Source organism: Podarcis bocagei (assembly GCF_964188305.1).
Source record: "Podarcis bocagei genome assembly, chromosome: 6".
Classification (NCBI taxonomy): Eukaryota; Metazoa; Chordata; class Lepidosauria; order Squamata; family Lacertidae; genus Podarcis; species Podarcis bocagei.
Genome location: NC_138130.1, coordinates 68,496,950 through 68,517,649, shown reverse-complemented (window position 1 = coordinate 68,517,649; position 20,700 = coordinate 68,496,950). Strand labels below are relative to the sequence as shown.

At 42.4% G+C, this 20,700-nt stretch overlaps 1 protein-coding gene across 1 annotated transcript; it reads left to right on the top strand.

Moving 5' to 3' along the window:
* The first annotated feature begins 175 nt into the window (after positions 1-175).
* Positions 176-16,779, top strand: NSUN3 (NOP2/Sun RNA methyltransferase 3). The gene is made up of 6 exons (XM_081199037.1): positions 176-322; positions 2,840-2,949; positions 4,540-4,883; positions 6,641-6,795; positions 7,762-7,883; positions 16,512-16,779. The coding sequence occupies exons 1-6, from the start codon at positions 191-193 to the stop codon at positions 16,771-16,773; spliced, it is 1,125 nt and encodes a 374-aa protein (XP_081055163.1). The 5' UTR covers positions 176-190; the 3' UTR covers positions 16,774-16,779.
* Positions 16,780-20,700: the final 3,921 nt, after the last annotated feature.

The following is a 20,700-nucleotide window of genomic DNA, read 5'->3' as shown; positions in this document are numbered from 1 at the left end:
CTGCTTTCCCCTCCGGGTCGCTGCTTCGAGCCCCAAATCGGGAGAAAGATTCCCTCCCCTGCATGGCCCTCGAAACCCTGCTCCTTTCGTATCAACTGCAGGGACAGAAGTCAGCGGGTTGCGAAGCCGCTCTCGGCCGCGGGAGGAGCGGCTGCAGCCCCGCCCTTCGTATGACCCGGCGCGCTCGGCGATGCCATTTCCGCTGCGAAGGGCACGGGGCGCCATGCGTGCGCTGCGGCGCTTGGGCCGGCTCGCCCGGCGGCTCCGCGGCTGGGTAGACGTCTGTCGCCGGAGAGACACCCACTCTTCGGCCGAGGAGCAGGTGAGCGCCGAGCGGGCGTCGCCTCCTCCAGCAGGGAAAAAGGCGCAGCCCGGGCTTCCTGGCCGCTACGGGAACCAATCGCAAAGCAGAGCCTTCCCGGCCGCGCGCCGCTAGCTCCTCCCCTCTTCCCGCAAGGGTTTCAAAACTGGAAGCAGCTGTAGACGCATTAAAAAATATAGATTGAAAGATGCAGCGCCAATTTCCGGACTCGATAAAACTTTTTCTTTTCCCCTTAAAGGGCTGCCCCACCCGTTATTTTAAAGCTGGTGTTCGTGCCTCCCCCCTCTTTCCCCACCCCGCGTCGTAGCAAATAGGCGAGGCGCTGCTGCTGTTCTTGCACGCGGGTCTTTCATTAGAGTTTCCAAAGCTGCAGCCCTGCGCGTTTTCCTCACTTGGCTGCGGTTGGGGCTTACTTCGAAGGAGACTTTCAGAGCATTTCCTCGCGGGTAAAACGGAAAGCTTGGCCTTCCCGCGTGTGCGTTAAGGCGTCTCTACGCGACCGAGCAAGGGGTTAAGACGCGTAGGGACCCTGCCGGGTTGTTTGGTAAGGGGAAAGGTTTGCCAGGAGACCCAGGATCGGCCCCGTCTCCAAGAGGCGACCTTAGCACTGCGTTATATTTCTGGATTGCTGCATGCTGCTTGCTTATTTACTGAGCTTCAGCGTCCACCCCACCCTGCAATATTCATTTCATACCAAGTTGCACAGCCGCTCCCGGGCAGCCTGAACTAGAAAGAACTGAAGCCCTTTCCCCACCCCGGCTGCTGTTTTATGGTTGAGGCGCACACGCCGGTGCCCTCCCTGCTCGAGCAAAATGTTGATTCTTCTGCCCTAGGGGGCATTTAAAATGGTTTCCCCTTTCAGAACTGGGAGATCTTTTTTCACAACTGATGAAATGCAGCTGCCGGTTTTTCTTTTTTTATATATCTCTGTGAACACAGTAAAAGATGGGGAACAGAATTCTGATAAATTCACCACCACCTGTCTCCCAACTGGGTCTGAGTGGAGAGTAAATCTGCCTATGGTATTTTAAGTAGCCATCTTCAGGCATAGCCAGTTCCAACTCCAGCCATGTTTATTTATTACATTTATATCCTGCCTTTAAAAAGCTCGAGGCGGCTTCCTTGGTTCTCCCCTTCCCCATTTTATCCTCCCCTTCAAGCCCCTTAATTAATTTTGGGTAGAGAGACCAAGTCACCCAGGGAGCTTCATGGCTGAGTGGGGATTTGAAGCTTGATTTTCCCCGAGCCTTGTTTCTTGCAATCCTAGTAACCACAATGGTTCTGCCTCCATCCTTTTACCTCACCCACCAAGATAAAGAGAAACTGGAGAGAGGCATCTGATTATCTGTCTAGAATACCTTTCCCCAGTCGAGTGACCTTCAGATGCTTTGCACTTCAACTTCCATCAGTCCCGGTTAGCACAGCTGGTATAGGAGATTATGAGCAGACTGTTGGCAGCAGGTGTTTTAAGAGGTCCATTTGCTCTAACTCTCATTCAAGAGAGAGGGTGGGGGTAAGCAAGTAAGTAGAAATGATGGATTCTGTGTGTATTTTCTTGGGGAACCAGGATTGGAAAGATTGGGCGTGATGCATCCTTGAGAGAGCAGTAGTATGTGTACTGCTTCCTCCTGCTGCTTGTGGTCCAGCAAGGAAGTTTGGGCAAGGGGAATCTGCCTTGTCCTCTCACCGGCTGGCTCTTGTATGGATGATGCAGCATTGAGGACTTGGGCCCAGCGACCTCAGCCCTTCCTGACAAAGGCTGAGGTTGAGCATGGCCAACCCTGCTGTTGGGCAGAGTGAGGCAATCACCTCAGATGCAAGTACTTGGAGGAGGGAAGTGTCCTTAGCACTCCTGAGCCTCTGACATTTGATCTCCCTCTGCTGGAGATCAGAGCCACACACACACACATCCAGGTGCAGTGAATGATGCCATTCTGTTGCCAGTGTTGTCAGCTTCCATACATGGAATTGGGGACAAATGGAGCATCTTGTCCTTTGCCTCAGGCTGCAAAATATTTTGAACTGGTTCTGTGGACAGGCAGGAAGAAACAGTCTTTTGCTTGCTTATTCTAGAGGTTTTTGTTGCTGCGTTTGCATTTTTCTAGAGGTTTTTTACTGTTGCTTCTGCATTTTTATATTTGTAAATGTATTGTAAGATGCTTGGGGGGAGGGGAGGGGAAACCTCCTGGTAAGATGCAACTAGCAAGCCAATAATAATAATCAACTTACAGTGAAATCTTAACCATGTCTACTCAGAATTAAGCATTACTTAATTCATCAGGCCTCTCCTAGGTAAGTGGGGTTGGAATACAGTTATTTTAAAGTGAAGTGGAAGGGGAACTTATTCACAATTTTTTTGTATTAACCTTTTAAGAATCCATGTTGGCGTAGAAACATCAGTTACTTGTTGAGAATACAGCTTATTAAACTGTTCCACATAGAGTTAAAGTATAAGTACAGTACAGCCTTTGGGTAATTGGTATTCATATATGCTTTTTTTGTCATCTTCTCTCCAAGTTGGAAACAAAATCAAAAACAAAGCTTCAAAAGAAAATATGCCAAGTTGTTCTCAGTCATTTTGAGAAACAATACTCCAAAGAGCTGGGAGAAGTGTGGAACTCAATCAGGTCAATTTTCTGTTTCTTTTCTCTCCCCCCACCCTCCCCCCTTGTTCAATTCACCATAAAATAATTACAGTAAGCATAGCTCTTCAGAATGCAAACTAATGCAAAGTTTTGAGTTTTCAAATGTGCTTTCTGTTCCCTCAGTCTTTTATACTGAGAAGGCGGGGGACAAATCTGATGACTACATAAAAAGGGGATGACAAAGTTCTTGGTTTTTAGGGGCTAACATCGCACCCTCCAGTTGTTGAACTTCAACTTCCATCAGCAACAGCCAGCATGACCAGTGGTCAAGGATGCAATGCAGGGGATTGGACTAGAATGACCATCAGAGTCCCTTCCAACTCTGCAGATCTCTGATGGAAGTCAAACAACATCTGGATGGCACCATGTTGCTCTATTTTTCATGAGTAGTCAGGGTCTGAAAGTACATTTTGCCATGTGCCTTATTTATCTAATTATTTAGGAATACGTACCTTGTTTTTCAAAGCAAAAAAAACCACACACCATTCACATAGCAGTTCATCGGTGTTCTGGTTTCATAATAAGATGTAGAGTATAACTGTTAACAACTTGAAAACATTGTTACTGTTGTTTTCCCTTGCAAATGAAATTATGGGTAAGCATTTGAATATACCTTGATTAAATTTGGATCACCAAGGACTGGAAGAATTGTCCCAGGGATTTGATATGACCCGTTCACTGCTAGTTGGCCATCCCTAATGTAAAAGAAGAGTTCATAATTAGGCACAGGAAGCCTAGTATACATGCAAATGACACAGGAACATTTCTATTTAATACAGACAAATGGACTAAATTCTATGTTTGTCTGGGTTTGCTCAGCTAGGACTAAGCTGTGCACGTTTAAAAAAAAATGCCTCTTGCAATGTAAGATAGCCTTTGGGGATTTGCACAATGCCTTTTCTTTGTTTATAGATGATGCAAACTAACCTGTACATCTGGAATAATGCTTCTGGGACAGAAGAACAAGGCTGACTTCAGCCTAGAACTTTTCATTTTAGAAATTTCCCTGAGCTTCACTTCAAACTCTTGTGTGCTGTTAAGAACATAATAAGAGCCTCCTGGATCAGGCCAGTGGCCTATCCAGTCTAGCATCCTGTTCTCCCAGTGGCCAGCTAGTGAGGCTGAGAAAGTGACTTGCCCACCCAAGCTGACCCAGAAAGCTTCATGCCATTCAAACCTATGTCTTCACCATCACGACTAACCGCTACACCACTCTGACTCTCCTGTAATACCACAGAAAACAGAAAATAAATCATGTGATCAGGGAGAAATTCAAAAGCAGTTTCTATAATCCAACTCACACTAAGAGTGACTCATTCCAGACTAAAAATTAGGTGCAATATGTTATCCTCCTGTAGCCTTTCATTCAGTGTATTGATCCAAATGGTGGTGATGGAAATACATTTGCATGTAATGCAGTCTGCAAATTAACTGTAGCCCATGATTTTAGCATAAATCTCTGCTTGGTGCTGAGCTGTTTCCTCTCCCCTTTTCCTGATGCTGACACACTTTTGTCTTCTTATCCCAGTGCATGCCTATGTGTAACATGTATATTTCTTTTTTAATCTCCAGTCAAGTGCTTTCAACACCTCAGTGCTGGCAGTATGCTGTCCTCCTTAATAAATTCAATTTTTCCTCTGAAGTGGAGAATGACTTGCGCTTAAAGGGCTATCGCCTCATTTTCCCGGAAACTTCGTCCTGTTTTCGGCAGTCACTCAAGTGTTACATCAGTAGCAGTCCTGGAAGGTTCCCTGCTCAGAAACACAGAGCTGGTAAACTGAAAGAATATTACCTGCTGAATGCAGCGTCAGTTCTGGCTGTGCTGGCCCTGGAAGTTGAGAATGGAGAGAAGGTTTTAGATATGTGCGCTGCTCCAGGGGGTAAATCGATAGCAACGCTTCAGTATGCTTGGCCAGGTAAACCACTGCACTCCTAAACCAATTAGAACACACAAATTGGTTGCTAGATTGCTTAAATTACCTATTAAGCAGGTTATTCAGAGGCATTCGTTAAGAAAGCTCTTGCGGCATCCTTTCCCCTCCCTATTGCAGTCAAAACCCAGCACATCAGGAACTGGAATCGGAGCTGTCTAATTTTTATTTCAAACGCAATCTGCATATTATGCCCTTGCTGCCTGACACCAATTTTTCTGTGCATTAGTCTGAAGGCACATGAAAAGAAGTGCTCTGCAGTCCTTTGATATTTTCACATCATCTTTGTGATACCCTGGTACTCTAATTTTGCAGGGTCAGCTAGAGAGGGAAACAACGCAACCTTGGCATGCTCACGAGGTGCTGATACATTAAAAGAACGCTTCCCAGTTTGTTGAGTGCAGGAGGCACATGAAAAGGAACAGAGAATGTAAGAGGATTAGCAGGGCCAGCACTACTACAGTGGTGCCTCGCAAGACGAAAAGAATCCGTTCTGTGATTCTCTTCGTCTAGTGGTTTTTTCGTCTTGCGAAGCAAGCCCATTGGCGGATTAGCGGATTAGCGCTTTTAGCGGCTTATCTGCTGATCGGATCAGCTGATAAGCGGCTTAGCGGCTTAGAAAAAGGGGGGGAGGAAAAAAAAACCAGCAGGAACTCGCAAGACATTGTCGTCTTGCGAAGCAAGCCCATAGGAAATTCGTTTTGCGAAGCACCTCCAAAACGGAAAACTCTTTCGTCTAGCGAGTTTTCCGTCTTGCGAGGCATTCGTCTTGCGGGGCACCACTGTATTTGGCAGACTGGGGAGGCTGCCTCAAGCTGCAGATGTTTGAGGGGCAGCAGCAAGTTGATTGGAGGACAAGACTTTGTGGCCACATACCCCATCCTATACTCCCTTAAGCTAGCCTGCTGCCCTCAGACCTGGTGAAGGATGCTGTCCTGTCATAACCCTAGATCATCCCTTCCTGTGGGTGCTTTGCAATAAAAAAGGGACAGTAGATGCTTCATTGCACACACCTGGAGTATAATGTAGTTTGCCACCAAATGCAATTCTTACAATATTTTTATACTACTGTCAATATATGTGTTCCAGAAGAGACTGCTCGACCATTTGGCTGGATCAGTGGTTCCCAAACCTCCATCTCCCACCCAATAACTTGAAAATGTTTTTTCTGTGTGTTGTAGCAAATGTAATGCTCTGTGCTAGGGCTGTATGATTTTTTTAAAATTATGTTTTTATTGCTTCTTTAATTTCTTACATAGAATTCAAATGGTAATACAGTAAAATGCAATGTGAAAAATAAAAGAAGCAAGTGAAATACAATTAAAATCAGTATTGATATTTAATGTGAAGGATTTGCTGTCTCCTGTCTTCAACCACAAATCCACAGACACACTGTTGACCACCTGAATGAAGCTCGTGGACCAAGCAGTGGTCCACGTTTTGGGTACCCCTAGGCTAGATCACTGTTCAGCAGTGATGGGTTCCACTCCTCGTATTGTGTACTGTCAAATCATCTGTCAATGGGCGAGACCAATCAATTGATTGTGTCTCCACTACATGCTGATGTGTGTGTTTTTAAATTAGTCCTAATTCTTGAGATAATGTTGCTACTTCTAGCTTCGGCTTCCGATTTCACAGGGATTGTTCTGATGGTCTGGTTTGCATGCCACCTTGGCCAGTTTGTTGGGACAAGTGGCAAATTGACTGCATGTATTAACTTATCTGAGATTCTGTTTCTTTAGGGCTTCTGCACTGCAATGAGTATGACCATTTGAGATCACGCTGGCTGAAGCAGACACTAGAATCCTTCATCCCAGAATCTTTGATGAGTCTCATTACTGTTTCACAGTTGGATGGAAGGCAAATTGGAAATCTTCAGCCTGAAGGCTTCGATAAGGTATCTCTATCATGGCTGCTAGCTTCATGGGGCTCCGACTCTCTCATTCTCCCATCAACCCCTTTTCAGTTCAGGGATATCACAATTCTCCGTGATGGCTCTTAAATAAAATAGGAAGATAAAAACTGTAATTTATTAATTATGCATTTATCCTTTGGGTTGCAGAGGGTTCCATCAGATCTCTCATCAGGGCACTGATATTAACATCATTTTTTCAGTTTATATCCCACACTTCCTCCAGAAGGAGCACAGGGCGGCAGACACAGCAATATTATAATATTTAAAAAACAAGTATGCCTTTTCAAGCTATATGATTCTCTAAGTTCTGAGTTTTCAATAGCAATTGAAGACGTTCTTGCTCACCCAAGCTTTTGAGGACCCTTGAGCACCAGCATAAGGGCTCGCTATTTATTATTAGTGTAGTGTATAGTGTATATATTTCTTACATAGTTTTGTGAAGCTTTATTTTTTTAATGGTTGTATGCTGCTTTGATACCTTTTGTGCAAACTGGTTTAGTAACTTCTTAATAAACAATTTTGTTTTGCATTTCCATAAATGTTTGCATTTGAATAAAATATATGTAGTGCTTGAAATGCAGGGGGGGGGGAATATTGATTTGCAGGGAGATGGCACTGTCATTGGGTGTATTCTCACAGTACAGTGGTATCTCAGATTACATACGCTTCAAGTTACATACGCTTCAGGTTACAGACTCCGCTAACCCAGAAATAGTATATCGGGTTAAGAACTTTGCTTCAGGATAAGAACAGAAATCGTGCTTCGGCGGCGCAGCGGCGGCAGGAGGCCCCATTAGCTAAAGTGGTGCTTCAGGTTAAGAACAGTTTCAGGTTAAGAACGGACCTCCGGAACGAATTAAGTACTTAACCCGAGGTACCACTGTATGAGATTTTTCTGTCCAGAGTTTCCGTGTTCAGTTTATTTTTACTTTGCTATTGGTCACTCAGGTACTAGTGGATGCTCCATGCTCAAATGACAGAAGTTGGTTATTCTGTTCCGATACCCAGCAGGCTACCCTACGATTAGCACAAAGGAAGGCATTATCTGCTATACAGATACAGCTGCTAAGGTAAGAAACACAAAGGAAGACGACTGAAATTCAATAACGCTCAGCCCTGCACTGAAGGACGTGCTGAATTGTATTCTGAGGCTCGGTGTCTGTCTGACCCATATACTATCCTCTCCATATGCAGCCACACAGAGCCAGTCATCATTTAAGACGGCCTACAGCTACAGTGTCGTCTCCCAATAACTGGCATGGTTGAGAGAGAGAGATTCTGCTCTTCATGCTGAGCAATAGGCCTTTAACTAGGACAGTCACAGGAGGCAGAGGAACAAGTTTGCGCTTACTTAGCTTTTAATGTGCTTCAGTACAACACAGTCTCCTAAACCTTTTTTTCAAAAAGCTTTTTCTTTACCCGTAGAAAAAATAATACAATTTTTTATCACCTCAGTACGGTTTGGGGGACAAATGTATCCTAAGAAAGCCATAAAAAATACATTATCTGAGTGAAGGTATGAAATGCAAGACCATTTGCACCTGTATTGAGAACTTTCCTTTTCCAATATAACAATATTGTTGCCTGTAAGTCAGCAGGTCAACAGTACCCCACAATGTTAAGTATGTACACCTACAAGAATGGCATGTAGAGTCTAACTGACCCTGCAGTTTCCAAAATGTGAAATAGCACATTGCATCATTAACATGCATAAAACATTGGCTGCTGCATTAATTTTTTTGCCTTTGCCCTTCTCTTGGTGTCCGCAGTGGTAGGGCATTACTCTTGACATTTCAGGTAAGCTGGGTATGTTTCTAGACTCAGCCTAGGATTTAATCCCCTCCAGATCTGTTAGGAAGAGTTGGTTTTGGGTTGTTTTGTCCATTGTAGATTGTTCAGTTTCCAAATAATACCCGCATTTAAGCAGGAAATGTATACGTACTATGTTAGGAGAGGGGAACCACCATTGGTCACCATCTGATCATGCATTTGGAATTATCCACAACATTTTCTGTTTCATTATAATAAAAAACAATCTCATGCTTTCTATCTGATTTCTATCTGAAATTGCTACATCGTTATGCATCAAAGGGAACAGAATCGCTGTTCTCCCTGCTTTTTTGGCACATAACAAAAGTGTTAAGTCTTCTAAACCAAGAAAGCTGCTGTTGACACTTCTGGATTTGTAGACAAGGGTTTGTGGCCACATTTCTGGTTTGATTGTTTTCCAGAGTCATGTTTTCCTTAGTCAACCTTCTGACTGGCGGCACACTGATCAGAAAGCTGTTAGTTGTTATATTCTGTGCAAAACCCTGTAAATGGGTTCTAAAGTTTCTTGTTCAACCAAGCTGGCCGAGATTATGAGCCGCTCAGGCTGACTGCTCACGAAGAGGCTTGAGGCAACTCTCAACACTACATTTCGGAAAGATCTTCCTGTAAACAGAAGAAGGGGGTCACCTAAAGCCCCTTGATGGGAAATTGCCATTAAGTCTGGCCACCTGTTGAGATGAGGGTCCATGTCTTTCAAACATTTATAGATGCAGTTGGCCTCAAAATGATCACAGAAGCAGAATCTGTATCACTCAACATAAATTCTAAAACTGGCTATGATGGGAGAGGGACGGTTTTGCTGGGGCACAAGGCAAATTCTAACTGAAAAAAAATGGTTTTAAAACTTGGATCAGATTTGCTTATTTGTATCTAATCAGGTTCATATGTGAAAGGGCTTACTTATCTTACTACAGTGGTACCTCAGGTTACATACACTTCAGGTTACATACGCTTCAGGTTACAGAGTCCGTTAACCCAGAAATATTACCTCGGGTTAAGAACCTTGCTTCAGGATGAGAACCGAAATCGCGCAGCGGTGGCATGGCAGCAGCGGGAGGCCCCATTAGCTAAAGTGGTGCTTCAGGTTAGAACAGTTTCAGGTTAAGAACGGATCTCCGGAACGAATTAAGTACGTAACCAGAGGTACCACTGTATTCCCAATTCTTACCAAATACGTTAATTTAACCAACTTTGTAATATGGAATATACTCCATAGTATTCCATGTGTCATACAGTCATACCACATGTTACGTTTGCTTCAGGTTGAGCGTTTTCAGGTTGTGTCCCACGGCGACCCGGAAGTACCGGAAAGGGTTACTTCTGGGTTTCACCGCATGTGCAGACACACAAAAAGATGTCATGCGCAGAAGCGGGTTGTGTTCTGCTCATGTTGCGAACGCGCCTCTGGAACGGATCCCTTTCGCAATCAGAGGTACCATTGTATTTTACAATAGGGCATTCTAGTTTTTTTAAAAAAAACTTTGACTGCTCACATACTTCTTCATAAAGAAAAATTATGTTCTATCCAGAGGAGACATTTCCAGCTGGGATCTTACCCTAAGAGCATACTCACAAATGCTCCCAGTGGACCCTATACCATGTATGCTCCCAGTGGACCCAGAGACCATGTATAGCCCTGGTGCTGTGTTTTATCAGTGTTCCTAGCCAGATTGTGAGGCCAGCAGGAGAGTAGTGGTGTTTACATGGTCTCTTTCCAGCAAACATTGGGCTTGGATAGTGTTGACCTGCACTATAAACAGGAACCCATTTCAGGCCATTTTCATTGTTAAAGCCTGCTGTAGGTGATCTGGGAATTGTAAGTTTGGTTTGTACAGTGCTGAAAATCTTGAGGGTGGGGATCTAGGCTGTGTGTGGAGTACTTAGCCAACTCTCAGAAGTAGAATTCCCAGAAATTCTCAAGAAAGAGGAGGAGGGAGCTGTAATAGATAAACAATTAACAGGAAGGATTTTTTTTTCTCGCGCTTGATTAAAACAAGTGGGTTGGGTCCAGAGGACACTATTCCTTCTTTGGTACCATCAAAATAAGTGGGACTAATATCCTGATTTACTGTATGTGGGATTGCAACTTTCATCAGCACTTGGTTATTGCTAGCCAAACCCATACAATTATATTAATTTTCCAAATAATGTGTTCTAGGTTTTTCACCTATCAGGAAAATTCATGGCTTGAATTAGGTGTATTTGGTTTACTGTTGCTTATACTGCTGCCCTTGCCTTATGTTTTACTGAGGCAAGTAGAAATGATTAGAAATGTAAAATGTAGAGCCATATAATATAATAAGGTTATATGAAAGAGGAGGCCAATGAGTTAAGCAAGGATTTCACCCCCTCTTCCTCATTCATTTTCTCCTGCTATATATTATTTTATGGCTATTGATCAAATACTAAAGCTTTTTAATGCAGTGCTATGTTTCACCTCAGAAGTATCCCAGCTGTCAGGATGAATTGAGAGAGAAATAAAATAGTTTGTTTTCCTAAAAGTAGTGTTCTTTATGGAACGCTCTCATAAATGGCAGCACAAGAGAAGGTTGGGGACTGTTTTTCCCCCTTTTCTTTGCATGACTTCCTCAAGAAAAGGTCTACAGGAAGCTTGTGATTTATAACAGAAATATGAGTGTCTTATTGCAGTAATGCATCATGTCACCCATTTCCTTTGGAGAAATCAATCACATTTAAAACACTGACCTCCTTCAGTTTTCTCTTTCCAATATTTGACATGTAAAATCCAATTTGTGAACTCCTGGCTCAAGGAAGCATACATCATTCAGTGAAATTTTTGCAAATTTGTATAAATCATTCTAGATTATAATGCTGAAGTGGAACATTCTTGACAGCAGGAACCTTGTTGGTAGAGAAAAATCCAAACAAACCAAAATTGCCCATCTCCCCAAAGCACATTTAATCCAATTGGGCCTGCTGTCTAGAAGAGAGAGAAATTGTGTGTTTGATGAAAGCATACCAGGCTACAGCAATAGCAGCTGCAAACCAATAACTTTTCTGCTATAGTTTTGAATATTAATTCAGCCGTCCACCTCTTGTTATTCATAAATAAATAAAACAATAAATGCATTGATTAATCCATTGTTATACATCCCTTTTCTGTTATGCCTTCTGGCTAAAACAAATAAAAGTAAGTTATTAATACTGTAACATTTCACTGTTTTGCCATGAATCAGCAAGACTCTGAAACAGTGGGATTTTACAGCTTATGTGTGTGCATGAGATCACTCCATGTGGTTTATTACCCATTAACATCTTATTAACACGCTGGCTAAGGGCTAATGTCCTGGAGTGAAAATCACCGCCATTCTGCTTCTCCTTGGGTCTTGCTGCCGCGCTAACCAGGTCTAGGCTGTGGTTTGGCTTAGCGTTACAGTCAACCCTGAGCTTGTGTTCATTTCTTCCAAACAAATTTTGGTTACAGCTCATGGTTTGGCTGGAGGGACTGTTGGAGGGCGAGTGTGATATTTGGCTTCCCACTTCACACAGCCCTCTCACTTGTTGAGGTTAGCAACAGTCAAGAAGGGCTGGCATGCTCACAGCCCTCGGTGTTTAGTTGGCCGTGAAGAAGGCTAGCTTCAACTGTGCTTCCGGGTCTGGATTGCAGGTAACCGTAGCTTGCTAAATTTGGGCATTATAGTAACCTCAAAGTTATTGGAGACCAGAAAGTGAAGGAGTGAATTGGAACTAATCAGGGAAAGAAGGAGGGTGAGACTGCACAGATTTGAGGCATAGCACTGGTAGCCAGATTGTGGTTTTCCTATGCCATGCAAATGGGCCTAACAGCTCACTTCATTTTGATCAAAGAATCACAGTAATTTAGAGCTTTACTTTTTTCCACATGTTATAAATGGCTGCAAGGCTGGAACACACAGTGGGAGAAGTGAGTGATGTACAGTCAGGCACAAAGTACTGCTGTGATCGTTTAAACGTTTCTCTAGGTATATTTCTATCTATAGTTTGGACAAAGTATGGCACCAGTTTCTGTGTGGTTTGGAGTTACGAATATTAATTTAGTAGTCTATATCAGATGTTCCTTTGAATCTTTCATTTCTTTAAAGGCAGGCATGGCCGAGTGTTAATTGGGCATGTTCTTAGGAGAAGGGGTGGAGCTACATTTATTAATTCATTGCATTAATCACCTTCCTAAGATCCTAGGGTGATATACCATAAAACAAAAATAGCTACAAGATACATCAACCATGTTTTCAAAATACATATTTTTTCCTTTCACCTTGCACTACTTACGAGAGAGTGCTGAGTTTTAGTGCCCATTCAAACTAAATTTTGGACAATGTAGAGAAATTTAGTGTGAAGCCCCATCGCCCTAGCAGAAGCACTTACATGGGTTTCCGCTTGCGGGACCAGGTAGTTGACTCTAACTCATAGTGTGTTACAAGGGTAGCCAATTTGATGCCCTCAAGATGTTGCTGGGCTACAACTCCCATGAGCTTCATCATGACCAGCAGTCAGGAATGATGGGAATTTTTTCAGTATTTGTTTTCTATCCCTTGGGTCTATTATACCTCTCTTGGTTTGCCTCCATCCAGTTTTCCAAGAATGCTGTCAGTGCTCCAGATAAAAGATATATAGACTGGACTTAGGTTTGGAATTTAATGTACGTTTGGATATAAGCACCATCTTATAAGAGGCGCTCCCCCTTCTCTCATGCACGGGATGAATGCCTCTTCTGTTGCCATTATGACAAAGAAACAACACTTCAGAAACAATGCTTTTCAACCTGTATGCAAATTTAATGATGCAGCTAAAACTCATATGATCAGTCGGGTTTCAGCCCTAGCCACAGTGCCCTGCAGCATCCCTCAAAGCCTCGTTCTTTTTTTACACACATACACAAATCCTTTTCGCAACATGCACACTCCCATCTCTGTAAACTGAGAGGGTCGACAGATTCCCCACAGAAGCCCCCCTTTTTTGCCAATGCTTCCCTCCTCCCCCAGGAAACAGAAGAATCTTTCTTTTTCATTTCATAGGTTGAAGAGCTACACTAAGTTACAGAGCTTCTTATACACCCTTTTAAGACCAACGGCTTTAAGGGCAGCACTATTGTAGCTATACCAGCTGGATAAACTAAAATGTAGAGGTTAATCAAGATTGCAGCCTCTCTGTCTCTCCCCCTCCTTCCCCAGGCATGGTCTGTTTTGGATAACAAAAATTAGATGAAAACAATGGATGGCTATGTGAATGATAACAGTTCAGCTAATATTTCAACTTCATATATATCCCTTTCAACCTAAAATGCTCTTTTCTCTTGGCTGATTTTTATACAAAAGGAGCTAGCATCACCTCCATAAAGAGAGGTGAGACATGTATGACGCTTTCTGGCACTGTTTTTGGCACATCACCCATGCCAGCATGTCGCCACGCTTCAGAGGCATATGATAAATTGCATATTGTGGATACAGAAGGGATTTTCTGGCCTTTTCGGATTGATTTTGTATGGGAGGGGAAAGCCTACAATAACTGGGGAATGTAAGTGGAGTGACTGTGATGTGGCTAGGACAGGTGATCTTTAAAAGGAAAACAAAATCTATGATCACTTTCATAAGAAGGAATGTGGGGATGAAAGTAAATGTGATTTTGGCTGCTTGAGTGGCTTAGAGGGGATTGCTTTTCTGCTGATCAGAAGCAGCCCGGCATTCTCAGAAAACGACTTCTAATAGCAAACACGAGATGGCAGCGTTGAAGTACAGCATAATCTCTCATAACTCAGCCTGGAATTTTTGCTTTCTCTTTTTGCTGCTGTTTTAATACGAACAATGGATAAATTAGGGACATAATTAATGCTGGTCCTTCTAACAGGATAAAGAACATGTAATTAGTCTCTCAAGGAGTGGGCTGAGGAAGTGGAGTTTGTAATGTGAATGACTGTGCCAACTCTATTGCCCTATCTGTATGTATGTATGCCTATCTCTCTATACAGTGTGTGTGTGTGTGTGTGTGTGTGTGTGTGAGAGAGAGAGAGAGAGAGAGAGAGAGAGAGAGAGAGAGAGAGAGACCAAGAGCAAATAAATAGCAATCTATCACAAAGTTGAATGTGCCTTTATGTGAAGGAGTTGATTTTTGGCAACTCCTAGCAACAAAAGATTTTTTTTTGGGGGGGGGGGTGAGCTGACATTTAAAATGTTTTTCAAAGTTGCTGAGAATTTGAAGTGATACTTATTGCTCCTATATTCTCTTTTGCTTTCCCCCCCTTTCTTGCCTTTCTTTTTTCTTTTCGTGTTTGTTTTCTCTCCAGCTACTGCTAATGGAAGCCTTTAAAGGATATTCAGAATGCGTTAACAGCTTTTAAGTCTTCAGAGCGCTTGGGATAAAAAAATGTTTATTGTCCCATTTATAACCATGGCTTAAATCCACATTCTTCAACTTCCCTGCTTTGTGATTGATCCATTTATTGTGTTCAACGGTCGTTCTTTGAGCTGGTGCTAAATTTGCGATTAATTGAGCCTTGCTTAAACTCATAATAATGCTGCGTATAATTTACATAGCCCTTTCCTAGAGTGCTTAAAACACTTCACATTTTATATCAGTAATCCTTAAAGAATCCCTGTAGGATTGACCAGTATTATTACCATATTACAGTCTGTGGGGGAAGTAAAGGGGTGATTCAAGAAAGTTGGTTGTGCTTAAGTTTAATTAAGAACAGTGGCCCAAGGTAGTTGCAACTTGTATTCCATTGAAATCACTGAGAAACAAGTGCAACTAAATTACTTTGGATTAGGGTCACATCTACACCATACATTTAAAGCACATGGTCATCCCAAAGAATCCTGGGAACTGTAGTTCACAGACCTACAGTTTCCAGTACCCTTCAACCACAGTTCCCATGATTCTTTAGGAGGAAGCCATGGGCTTTAAATATATGGTGTGGATTTGACTCAGGATACAGATATGTTTTCTTCCGCCTCCTTCCATCTCCCTGTCCTTTCTATCACTTCTCCCTAAAAGTAGTCTTAGTGCCATTGGCACAAATCAGCCAAATGTAAGAGTATGGCCTATATTACGTGATGTCGTTTCCCAGTTTGTTGGCAGGTTACTGCTATGAAATTTTTGTTCAATACAACTCTTCAACAAATTGAAACTTTCAAATACACTGTATAACCGTTTGTTGATGGTTTATCATTTGGCTAAGTTCTGATACACAGAAGCCAGTTTGACCTTCTCCCTCGTATTCTACAGCACAATTTAAATAGTAGTATGTAATACCATTCCCAATAACAGCAGTGTATGAGGATATGTAATATTCCTGCATCAGGAGTGTATGTGGATAGTCTGCCCATTGAGCCCTAGAATGCTATACTGCTTAAGCAAGCTGGTGCCCTCAAAATAGGTACATTGTAAGATGATGAAATGAAAAGGCGAGTTTCTAGTGAAAAGCAATATTGGGTGTGAGTTTTGGAAAGAGATGCACCATAATCGATGTTTAACAACTAATTGCAAACACAAATGAGGACTTTTTATGAGCATGTGACTTCATTTTTTAGTATGCATATCTAGTTATAGCAGTTGCACAGTCAGCATCACAGGTATAACACGATGCTGTTAATAATAAAAAGAACCCCAAAGTGCTATTCTAATAGAAAATTTAATGATACAAAATTAAGACTTTAAAAGTATTTTCTCAAATAACACACTAATGGTTTCTGTAATATAATTAAATCGGATTTTATATTCCTTAGTTGCATGTTAAGAAGTGTATGACTTGCTGCTGATAAGCTAGGCAATGTCCAGTCCACAGAAAGTGTGGCTCTTACTACAAGGCTTTCTCATTTGAAGTGCATACGTTGAATCAATCCAACTCAACATTTCCTATTCCTTGCACACAGGTCTGCAATTAAAGCCTTGCGTCCTGGAGGATCTCTGGTTTATTCCACATGCACTCTTTCTAAGGCGGAGAATAGTGATGTCGTAACACACATCCTCGACTCCTGCAGCAATGTTTGTCCAGTGGATATGAGCGCCCTGGCCAGTTCTGCATCCCAGGAATTCACTCTCGCTTCTGGTGTCCAGCATCATGAACTTCTAGTACTTCCAGAAAGGGGGAAAGCTTGGGGACCAATGTATGTAGCTAAATTAAAGAAAATGTGATTGATATTCTTCTTGTGGTTGCAGTTCTTTTAGGTCATAATGACCAATCCTTTTTTTCGGGGCAACAGCTTTTTGAAGTGAAAACCTGAACAGGAGATTGAAATCCAATCCCTTCTATTTGCTGGCAGCATCCCCCTCCATTTTTCTATTTTGGTACCCAATTGGAAGATTGAGGGAGGAGCAGGGGGATGCCCAATGGGACATACAGAGATGTGTTTTCAGTAATTGCCCCAATTCTGAATCTGAATTTTAAGCATGTTGAAGAACACCCAGTTCACTAGTCTGTGGGCCATGTGTGTGCACTTGCCTGTAGCTTGTAACGGAATTGTCAGAACTTGAGCACTCATTTTAAATCCAGTTAAAATGTATTTGCATGTAGAAACTTATTTGAACACAGGATGACACTAAGAGCAAGCAGTTTAAAAAGATGGAAGCAATTGTTTCATGTATTCACAGCACCTCACTACACAAAACAGGGGAACATTTCAGGAACAAACCCCTGCTACGAATTCTATTTTTCTATGAGAACAGCAATGGAGACTTTGTATTAGAACCATAGAATTGTAGAGCTGGATATTCAGGTGGCATCTTCTAGTTCTGCGCACACATTGAGCAGTGGACAGCAAGTTAACACCTAGATCGCACTAATCTATACTGCAGTGTCGCCCACACCCTGCAAATAGTGACAACCGGAATCCCTTTTGCCCAAGATCCTTCTGCTCAACTGCAGTGCTCAAATTTGGTTTGCCAAAATAGTCTTGTTTTGGAATTGCTTCACCAACCTTCCATTTCCAAGGATGTTCAGTGAATCCTAAACAGCCGCCATCAACCTCATTTAACCGGGAAAAGTTGCTGAGCAGGCATCTCTTTAGCTAGCTCTAGAAACATTAACTTTCGACTGCTTATTAGCAAGTAAGTATGTTAAATAGAAAGTTCAGCCACTGGATAGCATTTCTTTTGCACGCAAAGAAGTAACTTGGGTTTTGTGATTTTCAGATGCCATGTTGCTGGAACAGTTTTCAGGACAATGAGAGACTGATTTAAAGTTATTAACGTTTTATTTTCCACTATCGCACCAGATTATGCATATCATTGTGCACTTTTAAAAAGTCAGCGTCTGGTTTATATGGAGAATTCGTCCCTTTATGGTGAAGCTGTGTCATGTGCCAACAAAATCAGTTTTATTATGAAGTAACTTGTTCCCTTAGAGGATTGTTTTCTGCCTCCCTTGGAGGTTGTAGATGACACATGGAGACCAGCTTATTGTTACTGCTTTTACCTCTGTCAGAATATGCAATGAAAGAGTTGATTGTGTTGAAAGGCCTCTAAAACAGCAGATTGTCAAGCAAATGTGGTGCTTTGGCATGGAGTTTGGAGACATAAATGCATCTTATCTGGCAGCTGCAAAACAAATACTTGAAATGAAACTAGGATGACAAATGGCAGTAGCCGCCACACAGTGTTACAAGAGCATTTCTACGCAAATTCAGCCATAATTACTGGTATAAACAATCCTGAACAAATGGCTTGTCTAAAGCAATGTTAGTTCTATTCTGAATGCAAGAGAGGATGAAGAAATGGCACTCTCAAGCAAATGTCCAGTCATAATGTATGAATTATTGCAAAACAATACTAATATTTATTTCTTCAGTATTGATCACCCGCTCATCACTGAATATTTCAATTTTAAAGCAGGGAATGATAAAATAATAGCAGCGTGCCGAAAATAATATACAAATATTACAGAATCCATAGAAACAATCAATAAATAAATTAACAGCTCCATCATAAAACAAAACTGAACTGATGTTAAGGCAACAATTAGCATTTCCAATTTAACCAAGTATCTGGATATAGAAAATAGGATATTCAAAGTGAAACAACCAAACGGCCTTAGCAGTTGTTCCCATCCCATCTCTCAACTGGAGCAACCCACTCCCCTTATTTTTCACATAAAGAAGGCTGCACTCTGTGCCAACAGATTTTCACTCTAGAGCTTATGAGCAGCTTCCCACCCATCACTCTCAGTATCCAATCCAGCTAGGTTTTCACTCCTAGTGACATCAACCCTTGCCTCAATTCTCCCCAGCAAAAACCTCCCACCTTTTTCTACAATAGCAATAGAGAAAAATACACAAGAGAAATAGAGTTGAGATACCCAAGTGATGACACCAAAGGGGCACAACCCCTGGACTGTAACTTCCATTATTGGTCATGGTGGCTGGGGCTGAGGAGTTGGGAGTCCAACCGCATCTGGAGGGTCACAGCTTTCCTGTCCCTGATACACTATGCTGTGCTAGATGGACCAATACTTCAATAGACCAAGGCCACTTCCAATGGACCTGTGCTCCCAGGCCCTTAGGATTTCCCACAAGGACAGCCTAAGACTCATATGCAGAATGGCTCTCCTAAAACCTAAGAAGAGTCTGCTGGATTAGGTGAGTGATGTTAGAATTCCTGCTCCATGATTGCAGTCATGGGATTTTTGTCTATCACATGACGGTGCATGTTTTGACTCCACAGAGTGGGAAGTGATGGAGACAAGATGTTTGTGTTACTGTGTTCCGTGAAGTGGGACTATTGTCCTTTGTTCTTTTTCTCTCTTTGCTGTCTGATGCTAGAGAGAGAGGGAGCCATGTTGCAGTGCTCCTTGTGTGTTTATATCTAAATAAAGTAGATTAGCCAAAATGCTGAGTTGCTGAGGTCTGTTATGCAAGCTGCGAAGACTCTGCGGATCCCTAAGTGTGCCGATGTCTGTTGGCATTGGTCGCTGTGATGTTCGGGCAGAAGAAAGCTTTTGAAGCTCCTGAACGAAAGACCAGGAGGTAGAGAACATGCCAGTCTGGCATGTGTCTCTGCCAGGGTCCTACTTGAGAGTAGGACGAGCTCCTGACAAGTGGCTCAACTAGTCAAGCATCGTGTTCTCACAGTAGTCAACTAGATGCCCTATGGGAGACCCGCAAACTGGATCTGAGCAAAACAGCACTCTTCCCTCCTATGCTTTCCAACAGAAAGCATACTCCAACTATGGAGACAGAACATATCCATGAAGGTTAGTTGTCACTGATGGATATGTTCTACCTCCGCAGTTTACTAAAACTGTTTACAGGAATTCACGCCACCATAAATGGTTATGTGTCTCCTTAAGCATCATACTGGTCGTATTTACTTAGTAAGGTCAGTGAGACCTGCTCTTAAGTAACTGCACAGCCTCACAGCCTTTGTTGTTTAAGACTGAGAAGTCTTCCATGCAGGGTGCCAATAGATTGGGCTAGCCTCCAAGGCTACAGCATTTAGTAACAGCATGTTTAAAAGCTCCCTCAGCCCACGTAACAGTGAAGCAATTAAAAGGCACCACCAAGCTATAACATAATTTTTAAAAACCCAGCAATTCATGAAGCCAGCGCGTTCACATAAAACTGCCAAAAATAATAATAAAAATGTGCAGATCAAAGTTTGTACAGACCACAGAGGCACTTTAAACACACAATCCTCCCGCCCCAACCTAACCCTTAAAAGCTCTCAGAATGGATTTTACTGCATCTCGTACATATATTTAGGTGTCAACATGCATTTATCAGCCTAATGATGGCTTCCCCCACAAGAATCCTGTGAACTGTACTTACAGGTGATGGGAATTGTTGCTCTGTGGAAACCAGAGTTCCCAGGATTCTTTGAGGGAATGACCTATGAATGTGCTTTCGATGTACGGTATGGTTGTGACCATAGGCCATATTAAAATCAGTTCTCCACCACAGTTCTACCCATCCTTATTTGAAAAACAAATAACATTGATTTCAGTGGGGTTGAGATTGCAGATCTGTAATGAAGCCCAGCTTTTCAAACATTCTTCCACTGTATTTTGGATTACGCTGCTTCAAGTTATTTTCAGCTGTGTGTTTGATTTGCGTGCTGAATAAAATATAT